The following is a 24,538-nucleotide window of genomic DNA, read 5'->3' as shown; positions in this document are numbered from 1 at the left end:
GATATCAGCCATACAGATGTCTGCCTTTTCTCTAATATGATGGAACTTGATGGCACTCAGCTTGTGGTGCTCAGAGTGCCAGAAAATACATTTGAATAACTCAACAGCAATGTGTCTTCCTAGAAATCACGACCCAGTTACTCAAGATACACAGATCTTGTTGTGAGCAGTTGGAGGAACTATTTCCTTTCTACTGAACTACACCCACCAACTGTATCGCCGCACAGAAGGAAGGGTGCATCCACAGATGGATGACAGGCTTGTGCTTGTGACAGTACATGATGTAAACATTAATGGTGTTCTCCTCGGCTGAGCTGTAACGTTAGTCCAGGTCTCCCTCCGTGAAGCTATTAGGCCCAGTGGTGAGTATAGTTTGACGGGGGCCACCAACCAAGTATTTGGGTTTTTTTGGATGGGCTTCCGGCATGGGCTCACAACAGACCCATGGCAGACCCATATCACAGATTGCGTAGGGCTGTACATAAAGTTAGTGTTAAAAGTTGACTGAAGATTTGAAAATATTACTATGTAATGTGTTGTTATAAAAAAGTCAATACTGCCCTCAAAAAATTAACAACATATTAGAGTTTTAGATAGAATCTTGGAATGCACCAATAACAAAAAAGTGGGGTTAGAGAGACTTCACCTCTTTAACGTGCATTCAACTTTTAACCATGTCGTTGGTAAGCTTTCTAGACATATCTGTTTCCAACTGAGCGGCCCCACTGTGACTGTGTTTAAAAATATCTTAAAAATAGGTCTACATCCCCTGAAAATAAAATTCTTCTAATGCCTAGGCCCAGTGGGACACTGGACTTCAAAAAACCAGGAGTAACACTGATGTTAGCACCACTGAACTAGCTCATTCTGTGAAGGCGTTGGTGGGTGTTGTTTGGTATAGGGTAAGTAGTTCCATCATGAAACTGCTCACAACAAAGTCTGTGAATTATCTTGAGTAACCGGCAACGATTGAGTTTTTCAAATGTATCATAGTGCCATCTAGTTCCATTATATTGGACACAAGGCAGACACGTCTATGGCCACTGTCTCCAAAACTCAGCAACTCACACCAAAACAGTCTAGAATGATGAATAGCATGGCAAGTAAAAGGAAAAAATATTTTTGAATTTGAACTGTTAAAAAAAAAAAGCAACTTTTTAAAATTGTCTCTTTAAGTAAAATGTCCCCTCTCTTCTTTTCTCTACTGTGTCAGGAGGACGGGGCGAGTTTGTTTCGCCACCGGCCCCTGCCTCAGTCCCTGTACCAGGGCGGGGTCAGTGAGGATGTGACCAGTGACGAGGAGCGCATGGTCATCTGTGAGGAAGAGGGGGATGATGATGTCATGGGTGAGTTGAAATCTGTCGAGTGGTGGTTAGCGAGATTGTTGCATAACCACAGAGACATACTTTCAGTTCCCACAATGATCAGTGTGTCTTAAAAAGACACCCAGAACAACAATGTCAGCAAAACACCTAAAAAAATTTTTTTTAAAAAGAAACTGAGTCATCTGTCCCTATCCCCAGCCCCAGACCGTTACTGACTAAAAGTAGTCTTTCCTTTCTTACATTTGTTTACACATCAGCGGTGCTTCACTTCTTCATCTCTGATTGTAAATCACTTCCAGTGAACCTTTGAAAGTATACTGTGTGTTTAGTCCCCTTAGCTTTAATGTGTTAAGACACTAACTTGTGATATCCATGTTCCACCTGCAGAGGATTCCTGTCCTGAAGGCTCCATTGACCTCAAGTGTAAAGAGAGAGTGACGGACAGCGATGAGGACGAACCAGATGGACAGGTAGCTGCATCATCAAGAAAGAACACAGTCCAGTTAGCAAGTTGGAGCCATAGACAGTATATAAAATGGGTTGAAAGCCTATTTGAATATGAAGTTTATGTTTAAAGTGAGTTGCTTCCCCTGAAAACAAAAGCCCACTGCTTTGAAAATACACACTCTGGAGTTTGAGTTAAATGACTGTCTGCCCAATACCATTAACATATTGCTTAGTTTAACAGTTATAAACATCTACTGCTCCAACAAGACTATTAATGATTTCTTATGACTCACAATCACTTAGCCATTCAACATTAATTTGAATTCTCATTAACATGAAATGTGTAGTATTTAAACTTAAAAAGTAAGAAAAGGGGAAAAAAAAGAGGTGACTAAAGTTCTGGTATTTTCTGTGTGACCATCTTTCAGCAAAGTTGTTTGTTTTCAGCTGTAATGTCAGTGTCCTTTCTCCATGATGAAGACAAATCTGTACATAGAAAATGTGTTTAAATTCTTTTTAAACACTCTTCTCTTGTTTCTTCTCTTACTGAAATATATGTGAGAAGTCCCCTGCCAATCCACAACCCCTCTAACATAGTTAAGATGTTTTGAAGTGATAGATGGTGTGTTAAGAAACCACAATTTCACCTTCCAGTCAAATTCCTCCTGTGATGGGCTGTTGTTTTATGTCCTGCTGCATGTTTCTTTTGACTTTTCATCTGTTACTATAATATTTGTATCCAACTCCCATTTTTCTTTGATTTATTTATTATTTATTGAAAATTTGTCTTTGATTTATATATAGGTTCTGTGTCATTGATAATACGTCACCAGAACTAGTAAGAAGCTGCAGTGATAAACATATTCTATTAATTAAAACTGAATCTGGGTCTTCATTAGTTGTATAAGTTAGATACTGATGTAGCTCACTTTACAGTGTCAAGTCAAGAAGAGTTGCATTCTTATTTTAAAGGGATGATGTGGATTTTTTGAAGGGTGGCTGTATGACGTGTCACAATTTCAATGCTAAAGCAATTCAAGATGAAAAGAAGGATCTACATTTCTCCCAGTATTTTGATTGTAGGCATTATGAATAACTATATAGAAATTGCCAATCCTCTCGCCGATGGCCTTGTTTGCTGTTGTAGGTCACATAGAGGCATCAGTATTAAACTGAAGACTGTTTCATAACCAGTTAAAAACTCCTTGCAGTAGGTTTAACTAGCCCTTACAGCATGCACTTTTCTGTAACTGCAGCAATGTGCAGACACCAAGAGAGACTCGCTTCATATAACAAACCCTCTAATCTACATCACATATTAGGTTTCAAATTACCCACAAGGCCGATAGTCAGACAAACTGTCATTGCTGAAAAAAAAAAATTTAAATCAAAAATTGAATTGAATTGGGGATTTTGAGAGTTGTGACACCTCTACAAGTCAGTGTATTACCCACAGTAGATGGTGGTTGGCATGCCTCCAGTTTAATAGATGTACTTCAGAGGACAGGAGCATCAGCCAAATGTATTTTAGGCACCTAAAAAAGTCAGTTTCACTGTAAGCTATATTTTCACCACTTTAGCTTGGTGTCAGACAGCCTTTTTCGACCAGAAACTGCCGTTAAACCAAAGCCACCTAACAGAGCATGGGAGCTGCTGGTCTACCTAACCAATCTAAACTAACCGATTAAGGCAGTGTCTCCCGCAACTCCTGTGTTTTGCAAGGTAAAATTACTGTTTTTGGCTTTGGAATGAGCAATATTTGGCTTTTAGAACAGCAATTTCACATTGGAAAAGTCTGTCTGACAGGAAGGTTAAGCTGTGAAAAAATCTAAATATAGGTTACACTTAAACTGATTTTTTTTAGGTGGCTATTAAAATATGTGTTGTTGCTGATCCTGTCCATAGCAGTACATTTTGTAACTTATCCTCTCTTGGTACTATGGATAAGTGCCTCGCATAACCCCACTTAAAAAAAATCCAAACTATCCCTTTACCAGTTTAATACTGCATGTAAATCATCAAATTTAATTTAAGCTTTGTAGTTTCTGAAGTCTTTTATTCCCATCAAGCATTAAAAGCTCACAGATCTTCCAGAGTTGCTGTGAGTTGAGAAACTTGTGTGTTCATGAAGAAGAGAAGAACTTTACATAGTAACTTTCCTGCTTTGATCTCTCCCTCTCTCTTTTCCCTCCAGCATGGTTTCCAGCCAGTGGCTCGCTCCTCTCTCCCCTCTTCCTCTCCCTCCATCCCTCACTCCGACTCCACCTCAGCTAAAGGGAACGGAGGAGGAGGAGGAGGAGGAGGTGGTGAAGAGGGCTCTGAGAGGAAGAGAAAGAGAGCTACGGACGGAGGAGAGGAGGGGAGCAACGGGGGATCCAAGAGAGAAGAAACAGCACCAGGTGGAGGAGAAGGAGGTGGAGGAGGTGGACCGGGTGTCTCCTCTCTGTCCATCGCAGGCTCCACGTCCAGCTCCCAGGCTCCCCTCACTTTGGCCCAGCAGGGGTTGACGCAGGTCCTCGGCTCTGTCCGCATGGCTCCCACTATGGTGACCAATGTGGTACGACCCATCGCCAGCACGCCCATCCCCATCGCCAGCAAGCCAGTGGAAGGCGCCGTCACCCTCAACTCCCTGCCCCAGGACAAGAAAGCCACTCTCCTGATTGGAGGAGGCGGACCTCAGCAGCTGCCAATCACTGCAGGGGGTGGGTACCTGTCCTCATCCTCCTCTCCTGGTCCGGTCAGTGTAACTCCTCTGGGGGGCAGCGGCCTGGTCACTAACCTGGTTCTGGGAGGGTCCTTCCCCGCTGCCCAACCAGTGCAGCTCCTCACCCCGCAGCCCCCGCAGCCACACGCACAAACCCCCCTACCCATCCTCCAGCCCCAGCTCCACCCCACTGCTGCCACCTCCTCCCTCACACCTCCCGCCGGCCCCAAGCCGCTAGCTCAGGTCCAGTACATCCTGCCCACCGAGAGCCCCTCCTCCCCTCAGCTCACCCACCAGCAAATTCTCTCCCTGCCCACCAATGCCGCCCTGGCCAATGGCGTGCACTCGGGGGCGGGAATCAGAGTTGCGTCAGTCAGCCCTGGGACCAGAGGTGAGACAGAGAGCAACGATTGGCTGACAAAAAAAGAGTTAGTGTTTTCACTAGAACTGGGAGAAAAAAAAACATTCGCTGAAGTATCGTGATTCTGTGTTTTTGGATTCCTGAATAATTTCTTTAGATATATATAGATAATTAGCATTTTGTCCGTTAGCTTGCTGCTAACACATAATAGGAATTACCAATAATGTGCTAATGCAAATTAGCATCGCGCCAATTTTATCTTAACAAACGGATCCATTTTACTAAACCTGCTTAACATAAAACAACGTGCTTATATTTCCTCTGCTCTGTGGAGACAAACTAATATCTGCTGACTTCACACTCAGTCTGCTACTCTGCAGCTTTCACACTACACATCAACCTCAAAGGGTCAAAACTGAAACTCAAAATTCCCAATTGGTTTATAAATGCAGCAACCGCTGAGGGGAGACTTTGTGTATCAGGAGAGGGTATTTTGGTTTTATTGACTCGATTTATTTACAACTTTTATATGTCTAGGGTTTTTAAAGGACAGTTTCAGTTCAGTTTCGTAAGTTGAGGATGATTGCTTTTCAGGGGCTTGAATCACTTTGGCCTAACATCTTATTGTATTTATTATTTTTTTACGGCCTTAGCCGAGCAAGAACAGCTAAATGTAGCAGTTTAATTCAAAAGTATTTTATTTACCAGTTTTATATGCAGTATAGCAACAATGCAGCTGAAAAAAAAACTCAGAAAGACTAACTGACATGAGGTGCGCTGCTTTCAGGAATATGAATCATCATATTCGGTCTTTAAGCTGTTAAAAACAATTTTAGGTAACTCATAATTCAAAGGCAAGTTTTAAATCAGACTCTTTTTGGAATAAACGAAATAAAGTTTTGCCAACCATTAATCTTTTTTATGAGATCAGTTACTTTTCTTCTTTAGATTAACGTGAATCTTAATTTTCAGAAACGCTCCAAAAATGTGCATTTCAAAAATTGTTCACAGTGAGCTGTGAACCTGATATGTCATTATTTGGGTGTTTGAAAATTATATGGTTGCAACTGAAGATACTAAATTAATAGGCATCAGTCACTTTGACTTCAATGAGTTTGCTCAGCGTTTTGTGAAATACATTTTTTGGAGATGAAGATTCAAGTTTATCTAAAGAACAACATTATTCACTGGTTGAACTGTTTCATAACATATGAGTTTTTGCTGGGCTCAAAACTCAGAAATCAATTGAAGTAAGTTGCCTTGAAATTTTTGGGTTTTTTTAATTAACTTTTTCATTTTTCTAGTTAAGTGTATTATTCAACTTTTTCCCACATTCTGGTCTTAAAAAGGGAAAACAAAAATTGTAATAAATCTTTATATGGAATAGCAGTAACTGCAGAATTGTAATACATATTGAATCAGTACTCAAGCATCATGATAATATTGAACCAGGAGATAAGTGTTTTTACTGGGCCGCTGAAAACTGAAAAAAAAAAAAAGTCTTTCTTTCATTTCTCTTTTTGCTGTAGTTCCCCTCTCTGGTGTCGTATTAATCATCTTCACGGGAAGACCTGAAAATAGATTTGATTAGCTTACGTAAGCAGGAGATAAATGATTGACAGGAGAAACACTGTTGACATGAGTATGAGCGCCCGCCGCCCACCCATGTCTTAATCACTCTCTATTCATAAGAGTCAGAAGCAACAGAACATTGTTCCACCTTGTTATCAGCAAGGAATTTCACTATTATCAGTAGCTGAAATGTCCTCTCTGTCTCAGTGTGTCTCCACCCACCCGCCGCTCCTGTTCTGTCTTCACCTCCCCTCTTTTGGCTCGATTCATCTGTTTCTCACGCTGAGTGTCTTAATTCTCCCTCTCTCTCTGTCTCTCTCTCTCTCCTTCTCACTCATTAGTCCAAACCCAGCCGCCCGTCTTGCAGAGCAAGATGTTGGTTCCCATGGCAACAGTGAGAACAGGGTCTACTCCTCCTCATCCTTCCATCTCCCTGGTCGCTCCGCCTCTTCCTGTGCAGAACGGCCCCGCGACAGCAAACAAAGTAAGAATGTCAACACGGTAACAAACACACAAGTGTCAACAGTGACAAAGATAAACAGACGCCGCCTTGTTTGCTAACGGGTGACAAGGTGGTTAAATCCACAACGGCAACAGCAGCATTAAGACGAGATGGAGATGACACATGTTCCTCACAGGAACAAAGTAGATTATAGAGGGTCCTGATGTTGTAATGCGTATTTTTTCAACCTTTACCTTCATTATTTTTCAACCGCAATCCTATTTTCCAGTGTTTTCTGTCAAAGTGACTACACTGTCAAAAAGGAAAAAAATGAGAAAACTCAACATTTCATGGAAATTTAGTTCAACTGTAAAGTAGTAGTCAAACTGTTAAGTTTTGAAAAACGTTTTCCCAACTAATAAAGTTTTGTTGTGATAATTTACTTTTGCTCTTTAGATAAACTTAAATCTTTGAGTTTTAGAAAAAACCCAAAAATCGTATTTCAGAAATGATTGAGCAGACTCATTGATGTGAAAGTGAATAATGTTTAATTATTTAATATTTACAGTTGCAACTGTTTAAGTTTCAAACACCCAATTAATGACAATTTGGGTTCATAGCTTCTTGTGAACAATTTTTGAAATAGTTCTTTTAAAAGAATGTCGAAGATTCAAGTTTATCTAAACAAGAAATGCAAATTGTCTCAACAAAAGATTATCGGTAGGGAAAAACATTATTTCAAAGCTTACAAGTTTGATTCAAACCCAAAAATCTAGTGACAGCAGGTGCCTTGAAATTATGACTTTTCTCAACTTTTTATTTTACAATATAATAGGAACACCAATTTTTTAAATTGGTCAGGAACAAAACCACTGCAGCCGGCAACCAAGAAATGGGCTGCAATGTAATCCCTACAGGTCTACCTGAAGTGCTTGCTTTACCACTGACAGGCTCAAAGTGTTTGACAACATTATGGAAAGGATCACTACATAGATAGACCTTTTTGTTAAACAGTAAGATCCCTTTTGTTTAACCAGAAACACCTGATTTATTGCTCTTTTCAAACCCACCAGAGACCCCTTACAAGAACAAACATGGCGGCTCATCTTTTAACAATCAATAACAAACTCTGGTTGGATTGAACTAAACTCTTAGTTCACTACATTAGGTCTTAAAACATCAGAAGAGGAGCGAGAGAATAGTGGACATCAGAGAAGCAGCAGGGAGAAACAGTGTGTAGAGCCATAATATTTTCACATCGAATGCGGTGAATTAAGGGTTTATTTCCAACAAACAACAAGAACTGATGATTGTTGTAACCATGGAAAGACGAGCCAAGATGTTTTTGGTGAGTTCTGTTTTGTTTCTGTCAAGGTGAAGTGTGTTTTACGATGGTAAAATTACTGTTTCTGTAAATGGAGTCTAGTGGCTTTGAACAGAGTGATAAATCAGCTGTTTCTGATTAAACAAAAAGGATCATTTCTTTAACAGAAACATATATTTTCTCTTTTCCAAAATGTTGTCAGAAACTATCAATTTGAGTCTGTCCGTGGCAAAAACAAGCACTTTTAGTGGACATACTTTGACAGTATACAATTGCCCAAAAGGATTACATTGCAGCCTGTTTCACTTCTGCCTGCTGCAGCAGTCTGGTGCAATACTGGACCAGTTTTAAAAATTGTTGTCTCCATTAGTCACATAGACACAAAACATGGGCAAGTAGGATCCAGGCTGAAAATACCAAAGTCACCCTTTAAAAATGAATCACTTAATCCAAACAGTGAAATCAAAAGAGAAAGTCACCAATTGCTTTAACAAATTGATGGATTTGTTCTGAGGATTGTAAAAGCTACTTTCAATATTTTTAAGTTTGTTTGTTTGTGTCTCTTCCCAAAGATCATCCAGATCGCTCCCATGCCCGTGGTCCAGGCCAACGTTCACCCTACCGGCACAGCAGCAGTGCATCCTGGGAGCCCCTTTCCTGTTTCCATGGCGACAGTGATGGCTCCCGGTGCCGCGCCCCCACAGACCGTTCTTCTGACCTCTCCACCCACCAGGTCACTGACACAGCCTCACACCCGAAAGACAGGAACTTTTATCTCCTTAGTTACTTCTTCAGCTCATCAGACATCCTTCTGAGATGTAAAGATGCTGTCGGGTTTCGATTTTAGCAGGGTCATAATGTTAACTGTACTTAAGTCAATACTTTGAACACAGTTCGACACTCCATCATTACTTGGAGCGATGTGAATTATGATGCTGCTACCTGTAAAAACTTTAACATCCTCATCTCAAGTTTCCCTTCTGTTTTGCTTTCTGTTTTAGTTGTCAATTATCACAAATTTGTGTTTGTATTTTGTCTGTTTTGTTGTTTGTTAGTGAGACATAATATTCAGCTTTGAGACTCATGACTCTTCTGTCATTCAGGATCACCTATGTCCAGTCTGGTCCAGGAGTAACCACAGCAACGCCCCAACAAGCCACACCCGCTCCAGGCCCTGCCTATCTCCCATCATCCCTGGCAACCCTGGGCTTCACCGCCATAGCCCCAGCCGGGCAAACCCTGGTTCAGCCAATTGTTGGTCAACCACCGCTGTTAGCTCCAGCGCCACCCCTGAGCTGTCAATCACAGACCCCTCCAGCTCAGGCCGCAGGACCTGCTGGTCGCCAGGTAAACGGGAACACAGAATTGCATATTGTTCGTAACAAAGACTTTTAAACCTTAACGTATAGGTGTGTGTTTGTACAAAATTAGAAAACTGAAATGTCAGAAGTAGTTAATATCATTCAAGGAGTGAGAATTTAAAAGGAGCCTTCCTTTTTATCAGTTTTTATTTTCCCCATTTGCTTCAAAAGATAATTTATGGACATGAAGTTTGGTCAAAGTCAGTGCTGAACACTAGCAGGTAATTGATTAATATTGTATTTCATTTGGAGTTCTTTTGAGGTTTAGTTTTCAGTTTTATGAGTTGTTCTTTTCACTACAAAAACTGTAGATTTAATTTCCTGATTAACATAGGGTCAGTGTTGTACTAAAGAGGTATGAATAAATTAAACCTCATCAAAGGTCTCTTGCAATTAAGATAGCAGTTTTTTAATGCATTTGTATTTGATTGGAAAAAGCAGTACATGCAGTTTTCAGAGGGAGTGGGATTAACCAGCATAGACCCATTTTTGTCATATTTAGTTGAGGATGGGCATCTTTAAGGGGAGACTTTAGGTCAACAATATATGCCATGTAGAAGTGGTATGCATCATGTGAATACTGGAACCCTAAAGATTAATTTCAGATGTATTCCAACACTCTGTGTCAAGTTTTCTTAGTCATAAATTGGTCATAAAGATTGTGTTTTCTTTAAGCAACTATATTAAAATGTGTATCATAGCTTAAAACATTATGATGACCACTCCCCTCTTGTAGGTTGTTGCAGCTGTTTTTTTTTTTTTGATATTATTTGTTACACAGATGTGATGCAAAATGTTAACATTTTTAACCACTAGAGAACTGATAAAAGTGGCCAAAAATCCCTCCAAAATACTAATAATAACAATAATAATATAAATTCTTCAGAATAAAATATTATTTAGTTATCTTAAAGTTTCTATTATGATGCAGCAAAATCAGGAAATGTTCCTTTTTCATCAGCTGTAACTTTACACGACTCCTCTGCAGCTGAAAGTGAACAGGAGACAGCACACATCTGAAAGTACAAACAGAGACACAGAGACACTAAACTTCAAACAACAGAGATTCATTTTGAAACCACAAAAGTACTGAAAGCTGAGCACACAAAGACTTTTAAAACCTCTTTCTCCTTGCTCTGCACAGACATGAGCTGAGTCTCGGCGCACATCAGAAAAAAAACAAAGACAAACAGGTCTAGAGGCAATGGGAAAACGGTCAGTCGGCTATTTTTAGTGGCTTTAACCTGCATTTAAAAACCGCATATATACTTGCCAATTTTGGTGTAAAACAGTATATCTCGTCGACCATCATCAGATATAAATACAATTTGGCTCATTGAATACACAAGAGTCTCAAATTTCCAGTCAATTTATGCAATTCCATTACTGTTTTTCAATTCCCAGTATGCAGAAGTATTCAGAAAGAATAGGAGAAATAACACATTTATACTGCATGCAAAAAAACACTACATGGTTTTTGGACATCCCTGCAGACCTGAAGAGGTTAAAGATGCTGCATTTATCTTTCAGGTATCAATAAATCATCACTACATTAGTTTTGACACATTAGTGAATTAATATAAACAAACAAGATAAAATATTGGCTGTCACTTTTGGCCTCTACATTAAATTTTGCATTGTGTGTCACCAGTGATGAAAACTGATATGTTGATTTACATCTACGTTAGGAATAATAAATAAATTTGATTCTGCTTCCACTCTTCTCACAGGATAGTCTCTGCTTTAGCTCACCTACTCGTGACATTTTCACTTTTGTCAACAGCTGTTATCACCTTATCCTTCTCCTTCAATCACAGCTGAAACCAGAAAAGCCAGAAAAATAACAAACAGAATTTACGGTTTATTGACACTCTGCTATCTTCTTCATCAGGTACTAACTGCCATCTATCCTGCACCAACCGTCGCACTGCCTACAGGCGTGGTCTCTGTGACAACCATGCCGCCTGCAGTGGCCGCCCCAGCCCAGGACATCATAAATCCCTCCTCTCCATTGGCGACGGGGGTGCAGGGTTCAGCGGTGGCGACCCCTCAGCCTAACCTGGCAGTGGAGGTGGAGCCGAAGGTGGAGGTGAAGAGGGAGAGCCAGCTGGACGGTCAGACTGAGGATGGAGGATACGGGTTTTCGAGCTGTGCTGCCAGCTCCTCATTGGCCGCAGCAGGTAACGCTCCCCTGGGTTATTTAGGTTTGGTTTTAAATGTCAGTGTAGTTGGGTGGGTTACAAAGCAAAATGTTTAGTTTAGTCTAATGTGGAGCCTTAAAGGGCAACTTTGCTATTTTTCAACCCTGCCTTAACTTGTTTTTGTGTCTGAGTAACTAATGAGGACAACGATTTTTGAAATTGTTCAGGTAGGGAGAGAGACCGCTGCAGTGCAATCCCTATGTGCAGTTGCACCTGTCAAAGTATGTTCAAAAGTGTTTTTTTGCCGCCGACAGGCTCAGATTGTTCTTCTAACTGTCTGGCAACAATATGGAAATCCCTACCAAGATAGACCTTTTTGTTAAAGCATAAGATACGTTTTGTTTAGCCAGAAACAGCTGTTTATTATTATTGTTATTTCTCTTGCCAAACCCACCAGAGTCCTTTTACAGAAACAATTTTATTTTTTATTATTGTCAACATCATCTTCATTTGACCATGACAGAAAACAAAGTAAAACTCAACAAAAGCATCTTGGTTTATATTTCCACTCCTGCAACAATCACCAGCTCTGGTTTTGGTCGAAACATACCCTTAATTCACTGAGTTAGATGTGAAAATACCGGGAGAGCAGTGACAGCTCTAGATCAGTGAATTAAAGGTATATTTCAACCAAATAACCAGAGTTGGTGATTGTTGGAGCACTGTTGTCTGTTGAATTTGAATGAAATGTGTTTTATGATGATAAAATTATGTTTTTGGTAGCCTGATAGCTCACTTGTTAGAGTGATCACCCCTCTGCTGTGTGTAATTCCCCCACTCTCTCTCTCCCCCTTTCCTGTCATGTCTTCAACTATCCTGTACAATTAAAGGCCTAAAAATGGCCAAAAACATGTGTGTGTGTGTGTGTGTGTGTGTGTGTGTGTGTGTGTGTGTGTGTGTGTGTAAATGATGTGTTTGTAAATGCAGTCTGGTGGCAATGCGGACAGCAATGAACTGGCTGTTTCTTGTTAAACAAAAAGGATCTTAACTCCTGACCACAAAGGTCTGTCTCTGTAGGGATGCTTTCCATTATGTTGTCAGACACTTAGAATAGCAATCTGAGCCTGTCAGTGGCAAAAACAAGCACTTTTGGATGTACTTTGACAGTATGCAATTGCCATTAAGGATTACACTGCAGCCTGTTTTGCGGCTGATAGCTACAGCTGTCTTGCTCAATATTGGACCAATTTCAAAAATTGTTGTCATCATTAGTCACTTAGACACAAAAACAAGGGAAAATAGGGTCCAAGTTGAAAAAACTACCCTTTAAAATCTTCTTGAGTCTCATCCCTTTTTGCCCCAACATATGAAATATAGTCAACATGAACCCATCCTACATCTGATAGGATGAAAGTGGCACTTTCTAAGATATTACTGGTCTTCACTTCCAAGATAGAAAAATATGGATTTGCAGACTTATCAGATATTTTCCAAATTGTCCACCATGGGAATCAGTTTCTCTTTACATTTATAGGGCAACTTTGTGTGTGTTGTTTTCTGGGTTTTTCAAATAGAAACTCACACTCAGCCATTAGCAGAAACCAGTGACATAGGTAGCAACGTTATCATGCAGAAACATCAGGTCATGTAGGAAAATGTTTTTTAAAAAGGCTTGAGAAAACAGCATTTTGACACTAAAACATATGTACTTAGACCAAAGATTGAATGCTCGGAAATGAATACATAGGCCATGCTACCAGGAATCTAGGAAATTATAGAAAAACCTCTAGAAAAAAAAACTATTGAACCCACCCTTTAAGGCATGAAAAGGAACCACATTGCTGCGGAATCAGTCTGTTTCTTGGGGAAGGGTTTTCCAGATTAAAATCCTGCACACACGATTAAGACTGATGCTATAAGACAAGTTAAACATTGCAGAGTGCACTTTTTAAACAACTGAGATAAATGAGCATAAATACAGTATTTTTATAGCAAAGTTTGAAATGACCTTTATCTGTTCCAGTTAAAAAAGAGGAGGACATCAAAGAAGAAAATCAGAGAGATGGACACAGCAGAGAGACACGAAGTGAGATGGACAGAGAGCGAGAGAGAGGCATGAAGGAGAGCAGTGAAAAGAAGGGAGGCAGAGAGACTGACAGAGAGGACCACAGCATGGGCGACAGCAGCAAAGAGGTGAGCTAAAGCTCTACATCTGCCCCGATCAATTACTAGTTTCTCTCATCCAATCACACATTTCCTGAAGCTTTGGTTAAGGATCTTTTTATAGGCCGATTCAAACTGTTTTAGGTCACATGCTTCTTTATCTCTTTTTCTTTAAGAACTTCTTTGAAGAAACCAGAGGATACCTGTGAATTTTACAAATGCACAGGAATATACCAGAATGTATTTTCCTTCTTATTTCACTTTTTTATTACGTAGTTACATCAGGTGGTGTTCAGCAGTTTTTCTCCACATCAAACCAAACTGTTAAGTCCTTTTCTGAGCTGAAAACAAAATACATGCCAACAAACAGCTCTCCATATCCTGATAAACAAAAATATATTACAGGGAAAATGGAGGAATAACACAGACAGACAGCCTTTGAGAGTGATTATGCACAAGAGTAATCATGATCAGTCTACATACGGTAGAGGCAATGTGTCTGTGTTACCTTATTTGACAGAAATTACACATTTTCCTGTTATTTCTGACCTTTTAATTTAAAAAATGTATTTTATGCTTGATTAAACAAAACTAGAGAGAGCAATATGTGATAACCTTTAAGCAAACATACATTACAATTTATTTAGAACATACGTTTAAAGAATCTGAACATCTTGTAGGTTATAATAGAAAGTGAAGATTATAAACCTACAGAAACTGGGTTCTCAGTCTCTCCGCCATCAGCTATGCATGTCACAATTAAAAATTCTACAGCATCCCATAATGGTTGAAGAACACAGTTACACAAGTTACATTACACAAGCTACACAAGCTTTCCAGACTTAAGTTTAGTTTCAGCCCCATGTAATCTTATTACTAGTACTAATACTACTACTACTATTGATAATAATAATAATGATAACAATGATAATGATAATAAAATTGTATAGCATCGGTATCTGCAGATATCCAAATTCAGATATCAGAATCAGATGCAAACTAAAAAAAACAGATTGGATGTCTCTAAAAGGAATAATATGCCAGGCCTGCATTGGTACCAGTGTTTCATTAGTCTTTCTCTTGCTGTCCTCCTAGGCTGGACCTCGTTCCCCTCCTCCACCACCCTCAGGTTTGGACCCCCCTCCCCCTCCCCCTGCAGAAAGAGACCCCCCCACTTCCTCAAAGAAGACCAAGTTCCGACCCCCGCCGCTCAAAAAGACACCTGACTCTCTTGACAAGTAAGTCAGGACTAGAAGTTCACAAACCATTTTCTGAGGGAACTTTAATCAAACATATCTGAGTGGGTTTGGTGTCTAAAGAAACGTCGGAGTTTCAGGATTTGCTAAATGACATAAAATGGGCAATAGCCTTTTAATGAGGAATTGAATTTGAATGTAAAACGTTAGTGTTTCGTAATAATTTAAATCTCATCTTTAACTGCAAGACAAGCTTTTATTAAAACTCCTGAGTCATTCTCGGTGATCAGACTTTAGTTATAGCTCCTCTAGAATCAGTGCCAAAGTAAAATAAAACAAGTCTGCCTAGTCCTTCTGGCTTTCTGGTCTTTGTAAGACAATGTTCTCTCTGTTTTAACAGTTTACATTTTCTCAAGCTGAGAGAGCTCATATAACAGTAGCTGATCTTCTGTAATTATGGCGTGAAGCAGCTTGAAGATGAGCTACAGCACCCTGGAGAGGACTTCAATTGTTGACTTTATTTAACACTGATTTTTACACATAGTGACATCTAGCTCCATTTTTAGTTTATGACCAAACCTCCGACTTCATAAAATTATGGTGGAAACTCTGTTTACTGGATGTGAGTGGGTGGAGTGCTCACCCTTTATATTCTTTATTTAGACAGTAGGAGAGTGGTGGTGAAGCCACAGAGAAGAGAAAGCCCTGGCAGAACTCAGCCTGCAGGCATGAGGAATGTGCACACATTCAGAGGCCATCCCTGGATATTTTTACCGCTGGATTACACCAATGTGTTCTCTGCATGCAGGGTCTTGTCGGAGACGTACTTCGAGGAGCGTTTTGCTGAGCTTCCAGAGTTCAACCCACAGGAGGTCCTGCCTTCGCCCACTCTTCAGAGTCTGGCCACCTCACCGAGAGCCATCCTGGGAAGCTACCGCAGGAAGAGACGCAACTCCACCGGTGAGATGCTGAGACAGAGAGAGAGAAATGTGAACCTAGTTAACTGCTGTTTCTGAAATACCTAAAACAGTGTTGTAGTCAAGACCAGCTAAACCAAGACTAAGACAAGACCAAGATGAAGACAAGAGCAAAACTTTAAGGGGTTGAGACCAAGTCATATCCAAATGCTGCCATGTCTGTACTCTCACCCATGTGAGGGAGCGGTACAGTGGAGTGTAGCATATATGTTACAGCGTGTATGGTCATGTACAAAGGCTATCAGTCCTCTGCAGTGGCCCTGTGAGCCTTTGCTGCATGTCATCCCTTCTCTTTCTACCTCCCTTTCCTGTCACTCTTCAACTGTGTCTATATAATTAAGGCATGAAAGCCCAAAAAATATATTTAAAAAAAATTGAGTCTCACCATTGACCACCGTTCATATTTTTTTCCTCTAAGTAAGGTACCTTGTGGGCCACTGGTAGGGGTGTGACTTTGTTTCTTGTTTGTCTTTTGTTGGCAAGCAACTGAAACTAGCTCCCTGAAACATACTGTGTATACATAGGAAAATCTCTTCAGGTGAGGGGTGAAGAGATTTCTGAAGAGTTGTAGTAAGAAGGCAGTTTGCTAACATTAGCTAGCGTGCTTTGCTAGCTTTCTCAGCGGAGAGAAAAGTTTGTTGTGGTCCCAGCTGTCCCAGCTGCACTGCAGAATTTACACTGCTGTGTGTTTTCCTTTTGACGCTGTTTTGCAGAGGAATTTTTTGTGGTTTAGGTAGCCAAATTTTATTGCTGAATATCTGGCTGGCATCTCTTCCCAGACAGCCACAGCTTCTTCTCTCACATTCACTTTCTTCGACTGTGTGTGAAGGTGGGCAGGGAGGCATGACAGGCCTTAGCAGGAACAAAAATTTCAAAATAGAAAGGAGTCAAGTTATTGGTTGCATTTTAATCAGGGAGTTCATCCAGTCACAGGCAATTTAGTGATATCCTACAGTTGTGGCCTTGATCAGCCTTGAAATAAAATCCTGAGCCCCCTTCGCCAGAGACAAGACTGAATAAAAGTTCTGTTGATTCTGAGACAAGACTTTCAAAAAGTGGTCTTGAAACCAAGACCAATTTTTCAGTACTACAACACTAACCTAAAATATTTTTTTAAGAGAGCAACATTTTTTTATTTGGAGAAATTGTCTTGTCTCTACATCTTCTAACTGGTTTTTACCTCAATTTCTTCCATTCTTCATTTTTTATATTAACCTGCCTCTACCCTTCTGATTCCTCCTCCTGTTCTTTTGCTTTTTCTGTTTCATCTTTATCACCACATTATCCTCTCCAAATCACCCTACATTTCATCACTCCCTACTCCTCTGCCGTGTCCTCGTTTCTCTTCATACTCTTTTACACCCTCTTTCTTCCATATTCCTTTTCTTCATCCTTGACATTTCATGTGTCCAGAGCTGGAGCCAACAGCAGAAGACCCCAGCTCCCCGAGGAGGAAGACCCGTCGTCTCTCCAGCTGCAGCTCGGAGCCCAACACCCCCAAGAGCGCCGCCAAGTGTGAGGGAGACATCTTCACCTTCGACAGAGCAGGTAGGACAGGTAACATCAGGTGCAACAACTGCATAACTGTTCCAAAAGGTGTATTAAAAGTGATACAATGTTCTCCTCATTCAACCAGGTACAGAAGGAGAGGATCTTCTCGGAGATTTGGACCGGGTCCCCTACTCATCTCTGCGTAGAACTCTAGATCAGCGCCGGGCCCTGGTCATGCAGCTGTTTCAGGAACATGGCTTCTTTCCCTCAGGTGAACCGCAATAGATAGTACATGATGTCAGTTAGGATGGAAATTAAGTGATTGACTTTTATTAATCTGCACAGGCAAACATTAGCTAAAAATAATACGCATTGGAATAAAACTTCTGTTTCAGCCATTAAAATGTGGTTTAATTACTTAATAAATGCACTATATTTAAAGAGGATTCATTATACTTTAAAAAACAAAAAACAGGTTGCAGCTTAAAATTAGAAAACAGTAATCGTAATATTTAACAGTATCATATAAATGTGGGTGTAAAACATAAAGGTGACATTATCTAGGATCTCTTTCCCTCATCCTCATCATTTGTTTTATTGTTAGTACTGTTCCTGTATTTTATTGCTTTCAAACGGTGTAGTGGGCTCAGTTTTAACGATATAATGAAGATGGTATGCTGGTTATCTATGAAACTAGAAGACCTAAGCAATTCATCGTTACCAACCATTTCAAGTGATGTTATTGCTTGCTTGTTGGGATGTCAGCTAAATAACACTCCAAGGCTAGGGTAAAACTGGCATGGCCATTTTTGAAGGGCTGAAGATCAAATGCAGTTTCAGGAAAAGCAATGCAGTTTTTTGCATGCAGTATAAATGTGTTATTTTCGTCTGTTCTATTTCAGTATTTTTGCAGCCTGCAAACCCAAACAGCATTGGAATATAACAGATTTGGAAAGCTGAGACTCTTGTAGATTTACTGAGACCCAGTTACATTCATGTGTCAGAATGTTAGTCCCCATAGTAGCCATTTCATTGTAATGAGAGCATTTCTGAAAAGTTGACGTCTGTGTAGAAAATGACCCAGTGTGACCTCTAGCATAATCATAGCTTCACGAAACTTCACAAACGCAAACTAGAGATCTGGAGCATTCAGTTGATGTATGGCTTTACTACCTTTATTGACAATAACAGGGGTCTCTGAGCAGTCTTTACAACAGAAGTGCTCACCATCTAATCACAGAATAATGCAATTCTTACAGAAATCTCAAAAGTTTTTGATACGAAATCACAGCAAGAATTTTTCTATGGTGTTCCTCAGGATCTTGCATTTCGGAGGGATTTTTGACCATTTTTATCAGTTCTTGGCTGGTCAAAAAATGTTTAAAGGTTGCACCAAATCTGTGTGATGAATCACATCAACCCAAAAAACTGCTGCAGCAACTTAAGAGACATTAGAACTGCCGTTGTTTACTTCAATCATAATGCTCTAGGACCTTGCACACTCTAAACTTGAATAGGCGCTTAAAGAAAGGACAATGATTATGACAGATTTCTTACTACGAAAAACTTGACACAGTGCTGAGCTGCATTTTGAATTAATCTTTCAGGTGATGAAAACCACTTCAGTGTAACATACTACTGACCTGCTATCTCCTGCTAAAGACCCCTGCCCCCCCAAAAAAATAACCAAAATAAGTTACTCAATAAATACAAAAAACTGTGCACGCAATGTGTAGCAATTGCAGTCCTCATATTCCCTTAAAGAATACAGAATACAAGATAAATGTTAATATTTGATATTGTTCAGTTCTTGTAACAAGTGTTGTATCTCCTTACTCCATGTTCACTCCTCTCTCCTGTTTCTCTCACCCCCTCTAGCTCAGGCCACCGCTGCCTTCCAGGCACGCTACTCGGACACCTTCCCGACTAAGGTGTGTCTGCAGCTGAAGATCCGCGAAGTCCGTCAGAAGATCATGCAGACCGCCACGCCTGGAGCCCTCGAGCTCGGAGGGTCAATCGAAGCCAGCCCCGCCCCGTCGCACAGCTCCTCTTCCAATCAATCAGCCCGGGAGGACGCAGGGGTGGAGCAGCAAGGAGACAAAGGCCGGAGCCCTGAGGAGCCGAAGAGCGAAGGATCCTAAGCTGGAGAGGATGACAAAGTAGAAAAATCAAGGAAGGTGAAAAAGAGAGAGGAGTGTGTCATCCCCGCAGAATATTCTTGTATGTGTTGAAGCAGTATGGGATCCGTTCTTCTGGCACTAATCTCCATCAGACCTGGGCAGGAATACATTTGAATATGGTCACAAATATTCAGACCACTCAAGGTGCGCTTGATTCGTCTAATCAGACATTTAAAAAAGCCTCAAAAGTGGACGAATCACATGCAAGTTCTGATGAGTCAAGTGCTTCTTGTAGTATTGTTTTCCCTTTTCTCCCCAGAATCTTTTCAGTTAACACTTTGCCCAGGTCTGCTCTCAGCACATTTGTACAGTAGTTTGTAGTTTGACACAAACTCTGTGGTACACACTCTCTATCTCCTCTGGCACACACACAGACACACACAAACCATGGTGCATACGTAATCTCCAGCATGCACATGATCCCACATAAACACACACACTCGCACACATACACACACACACACACACACACCCTTACCAAATCAGACTGTTACTCTTGGTTGGCAGTCCCCAGGAGCCGCCACCAAGGACCATGACACACAAAGGCACTTTGTCACTTATTGTGCAGATGCAGTTTGCTGTTGCCAGCCAGCCAGCCAGCCCTCAGATGCCATTGACTTGACCTCCTTCTCGCCCGTCCGCTCCTCAGCACAGTGGTCGGGACACAAACACAACCCCAACGACCTCCACTAATATTCCACAGCCCCTCGATGCTGCAAGACAGACAGCACACACATAGACATATACAGTACACGCGCACACACAAACACACGCAGTGCATGGACACATCTGTGCAGTGTGAGCACTCATACATAGTCAACCCTGGTCTGACCAAGCCATTGGCCTGCACAGTTTTTAGTGATTGTAGTGAGAAGAGAAACTGAAAGCATGAAATCTGTTCGCTCCTGAGAAACAAAGACGAAGGCAGGAGTCGGGATGTAGTGTGACCAATCTTTGCACCTTCAGTTTATTGCCATTATGAAAAGACTGAGTCCTCATTGGTGGGAGCTGATTCTATATGTCTGTATGTCTGTTGGGGTGCCCTCCCCAAAACCTGTGTGAACAGGCACCGTAAAGAGATTATGTAAAGAGACTATTGGTTGTGAGACTTTTAAAGATTCAACGTGAAGTTTTGACACTGACCGGCTCCCAACAGAGCACAGAGAAACAGCAGAAGAAGAAGAAAAAGAAGAAGAAAAAGAAACTGGATGTTCATTGGATGAAAGATTCATATTCCAACTATAGGAAGACAGATAATAATAGTGAATAAGGACATCATCAACAACAACAACAACAACAGAGAGAAAAAGTAGAATTTTAACCAAACTTCTCTGAATCTCCCAGTGGATATAATGTTGCTTTCTCTCGTTATCGTTGCCGTGGAAATAACCAGTTTTACCGTGGCCTGTTTTTCTCTCGTGGCTCTATTGTGTTTCTTCTCCAGCATAAAAAAAATCACAACAAAAAAAAAAAACAAAAAACAAACAAACTCTGGACAAAGAAGGGGACAAAATCAGTCTGTGGCCCCCCGACTTTTAATTGTACCTGGGGCGGTTCTCCCCCCACCTCCCCCCTTCCCTACTCTACAATTTCTCACCAGACACAGAAGTGGGGGAGCAGGGGGTGTTTGTCGTTTTGTAAAACGCAGAAATCAGGTGTTTGCACAATTTGTGCGGCCCCTCTCGTCTGGGACCGCCGCAAGTAAAATCAGGAAAGTATTGTTTTTAGAGATTGTTTTAGTAGAAAAAATAATAAACTTGTTCCGTATGTTATCAACCACATTTTTCCTCCCCTTGCCCTCCCTCCTTTCTCCTCCCATCTTTACCTCACCCATCTCCCTCAAGCCCCCCTCAAGTGTTGTTAGAAAGTGCCCTTAAGCACTGGTCCCGGGTCAAGCGCTATGTAGCTCAGGATGGCTCTGGTTAGGGTTAGTTCAGGGAAAGTAGATCCTAGACCAGCCCTGGAGGGCAGTCTCTGGAGCCCTCCCCTCTTCCCTCTCTTCTCGACACTTTATCCTTTCCCGTCAAATGGTGCAATAGGACTTTTTTTTTTTCTTTTTTTTTTAAAAATGGGTGGGTTATTTTTGTTTCCGGGGGACGGCTCTGTGCCATAGATATTAAATCCAGTGCAGTCAGTCAGTGAGAGGAATGAGCTGTTGTGATACTATCTTTAACTATGGTATAAAACAAAACAAAAAAGAATCACACAATTATTGTTCTTGTTGAAGAGATAGAGGGGTATAACTTACTAAAAGTCAAAGACAACTTTTGAATAGCACTTTTTGGCTCTTTGCTTCCTCGGTGAAGAGTGGGGGTAGTTATTATTATGGGTATCTCTTTTGTTCCTCTGTATACAGTTGGATGTGTGAAAAAAAATATATATACCGGTATTTCCATATATGTGCATTTAGGTCTGTGTTTGGGTGTGCGTGTATGTTTTGGCACATGCAGGTAGTGTCTTAACACAACCAACCTCTTGTTCTTTCTCCACACAGCAACATTATCAATAGTATATTTTTCATTGTATTCTACATTCTATATTCTACTCTAGAGACAGTATTTTTATAGTCACCATGACTATTTTGTCCGCCATCTTGACTGTTATCAAATCCAGTTGATTCAGGATATATATGAGATATATATTCAGGATATATAATATATATATATATATATATATATATACACACAGGTAACGGAAGACTATCAATTCACATCTCTTTGGGGTTAGGGCTGTAAAGTGTCCCATCTACATGCATGTGCAATCACATGCGCGCGTGCACACACCCACACAGACATTATGTGCATACACACACATGTATGCGTGTACACTGTATGATTGTGCTTAAAAATAAACTGTCCTTACTTTGGAGAAGGAATTTTAGGATGAGCGAGGTGAGTGTTATCTCATAAGCAGGCATGTTGACCATGTGCAATATTTCTAAACAACAACAAAAAAAAAACTAAATATTGAAAATATTAAAGATCTAACACAATGTCTTATGTCCTTGACTTTATTTCACATCCTTGAATTTTTTGAGTGTTTTGTCATTTTTTAATGTTCGAATCGAATCGAATTGTCTTATTTATCAATCCACATACAGAAGACTTTGATACGACTACTTGATTTATTTTAAAGGTGCAATGATTAATTGATTATTTATTGACTAATAAATTATTCAGCAGCTATTTTGATAATCAATTAATATTTTTTAGTCATTTTGTTAAGAAAAAATGTACAAATTCTCTGATTTTAGCTTTTCAAATATGAATACTTTCTGGAAGGTGTTTTTGTCTGTATGTCAGGATTTTCGTTGACCCGCTTAACCTTATTGACAACAAAAATGCAGATGCAAGGTTTGGATATTGATGAAAAAATAGGGATTGCAGTCCAGGGCCAAAAGAAATAGTGTTGGTAGCACAGAAATGAAAAATCACGTGCTCAAGGACAGGGGCAGTACTTAGATAAAAAATAAAACAAGTTAAAATTACAGACTTGAAAAAATACTGATAAAAGTACAAATATCCAATGAAATGGCTTTATTACAGTAATTTAAAAAGCTAAATTGGATTACTTTTAAAAATAATGCATTAAAAACTTATTTATTGTTATGTAGGCTTATGTTTAATGAAAAAGACAAGTATTTGGGAAAATGTATAAAGATTTGGAAAGAAAACAATTTACTGATTTCATAAACCATTTAGATATTTCTATCTGCTCATGTGCTACAATAATGTAAGGTTTTTAAGTTAAAATGTCTTTAAGCAAATATTGGTCTATGTGATTTCTGTGATTAAATTGGATATATATTTTTGCCACCCCTTAAAGTTTCTATGCAGTCCTCTTGCCACTCCATGAATATTTCTCTAGATCCACTCCTTGTTATTAGTGACTTGGACCACTGACTTGACTTCACTCTTTACAAAATGGCAGCAGAAGAGACAAGAGGGAATAGTTTACAGAAATTCATTCTCACTTAAACAAATGCTTGGCTGTAGACAAATGAACAGGATCTTCCCACCAGACCGGTCCCCCAAGTACCTGGAGCATGCAGTGTGTCCTTATCCAGCTGGCTTATTTTTATTTATTGGATTACAGAAGTCTTTCACGTTCAGGTTGTTTTGGGTGAGAGGTGGGTTCAGGTGAGGCGACCTCAGGACACTGAGCTGTGTGAAGCTCAACATGACAACAGCCTGTCCAATTCAAAATCACAAATACACCGAAAAGGCCTTTACCAGCCAACACTTCAGTATGTTGTTTTAAGAACTGCAGTGATTAGTCACTCAATTAGTTGTAAACTAATTAAACTAATTGCCAGCTACTTCAATAGTTGATTAACTGTATCTCTTTTTTAATAAAAAGGTCCAAATTCTATGCTTTCAGTTTCTCAAATATTATAGAGAATATTATAATATAATATAGTGAATATTATCTGGTTTCTTCACTCCTCTAGGACAGTAAACTGAATATTTTTGGGTTGTGGACAAAACAAGACATGGATGTCACCTTGTTCCTTGGAAAAGAAAACATTTGATAAACATTTTTCTCCATTTTCTGGCATCTGATGGACTGATTAATCAATAATGAAAATAGTCATTAATTGCAGCCCTAGTTGTTAAACATTGAACACTGAATAAAAAAAAGTAGTGTTAGTGATGTAAAAAGATGAACATGAGGTGCTCTTCAAGGACAGGGTCAGTAATTAGATGGAAATAAACTATGACTGTCCAACTTATTGAAAATGAAAGTGCAAAGTAAAATATGGCAGTCTGAAAAGATCTGAGGCACTCTGATGATAAATGTAAAAATCTTTTATTAATTCATAGAAACACCAACATGTTTTGATTCACAGAGTCT

At 40.0% G+C, this 24,538-nt stretch overlaps 1 protein-coding gene across 4 annotated transcripts in view; it reads left to right on the top strand.

Moving 5' to 3' along the window:
* cica (capicua transcriptional repressor a) overlaps window positions 1–22,676 on the top strand; it is a 64,715-nt gene extending 42,039 nt beyond the window's left edge. For 2 of the 4 annotated variants that reach the window (XM_084739825.1, XM_084739824.1), the window contains exons 10-22: window positions 1,214–1,346; window positions 1,713–1,795; window positions 3,967–4,867; window positions 6,751–6,893; window positions 8,748–8,908; window positions 9,279–9,522; window positions 11,428–11,716; window positions 13,701–13,870; window positions 14,936–15,078; window positions 15,845–15,996; window positions 17,427–17,561; window positions 17,650–17,775; window positions 19,383–22,676. In XM_084739825.1, coding sequence (XP_084595951.1) covers window positions 1,214–1,346; window positions 1,713–1,795; window positions 3,967–4,867; window positions 6,751–6,893; window positions 8,748–8,908; window positions 9,279–9,522; window positions 11,428–11,716; window positions 13,701–13,870; window positions 14,936–15,078; window positions 15,845–15,996; window positions 17,427–17,561; window positions 17,650–17,775; window positions 19,383–19,645 — 2,943 coding nt within the window. In that variant the 3' untranslated portion in view covers window positions 19,646–22,676. The other 2 variants (XM_084739826.1, XM_084739827.1) reach the window with 2 other exon arrangements.
* The last annotated feature ends 1,862 nt before the right edge of the window (window positions 22,677–24,538 follow it).

Source organism: Lutjanus erythropterus, chromosome 16, assembly GCF_056507025.1.
Source record: "Lutjanus erythropterus isolate fLutEry1 chromosome 16, fLutEry1.hap2, whole genome shotgun sequence".
NCBI lineage: Eukaryota > Metazoa > Chordata > Actinopteri > Lutjaniformes > Lutjanidae > Lutjanus > Lutjanus erythropterus.
Note: the sequence above shows the minus strand (reverse complement) of the source record. Positions and strands in the feature narration are given on the sequence as shown.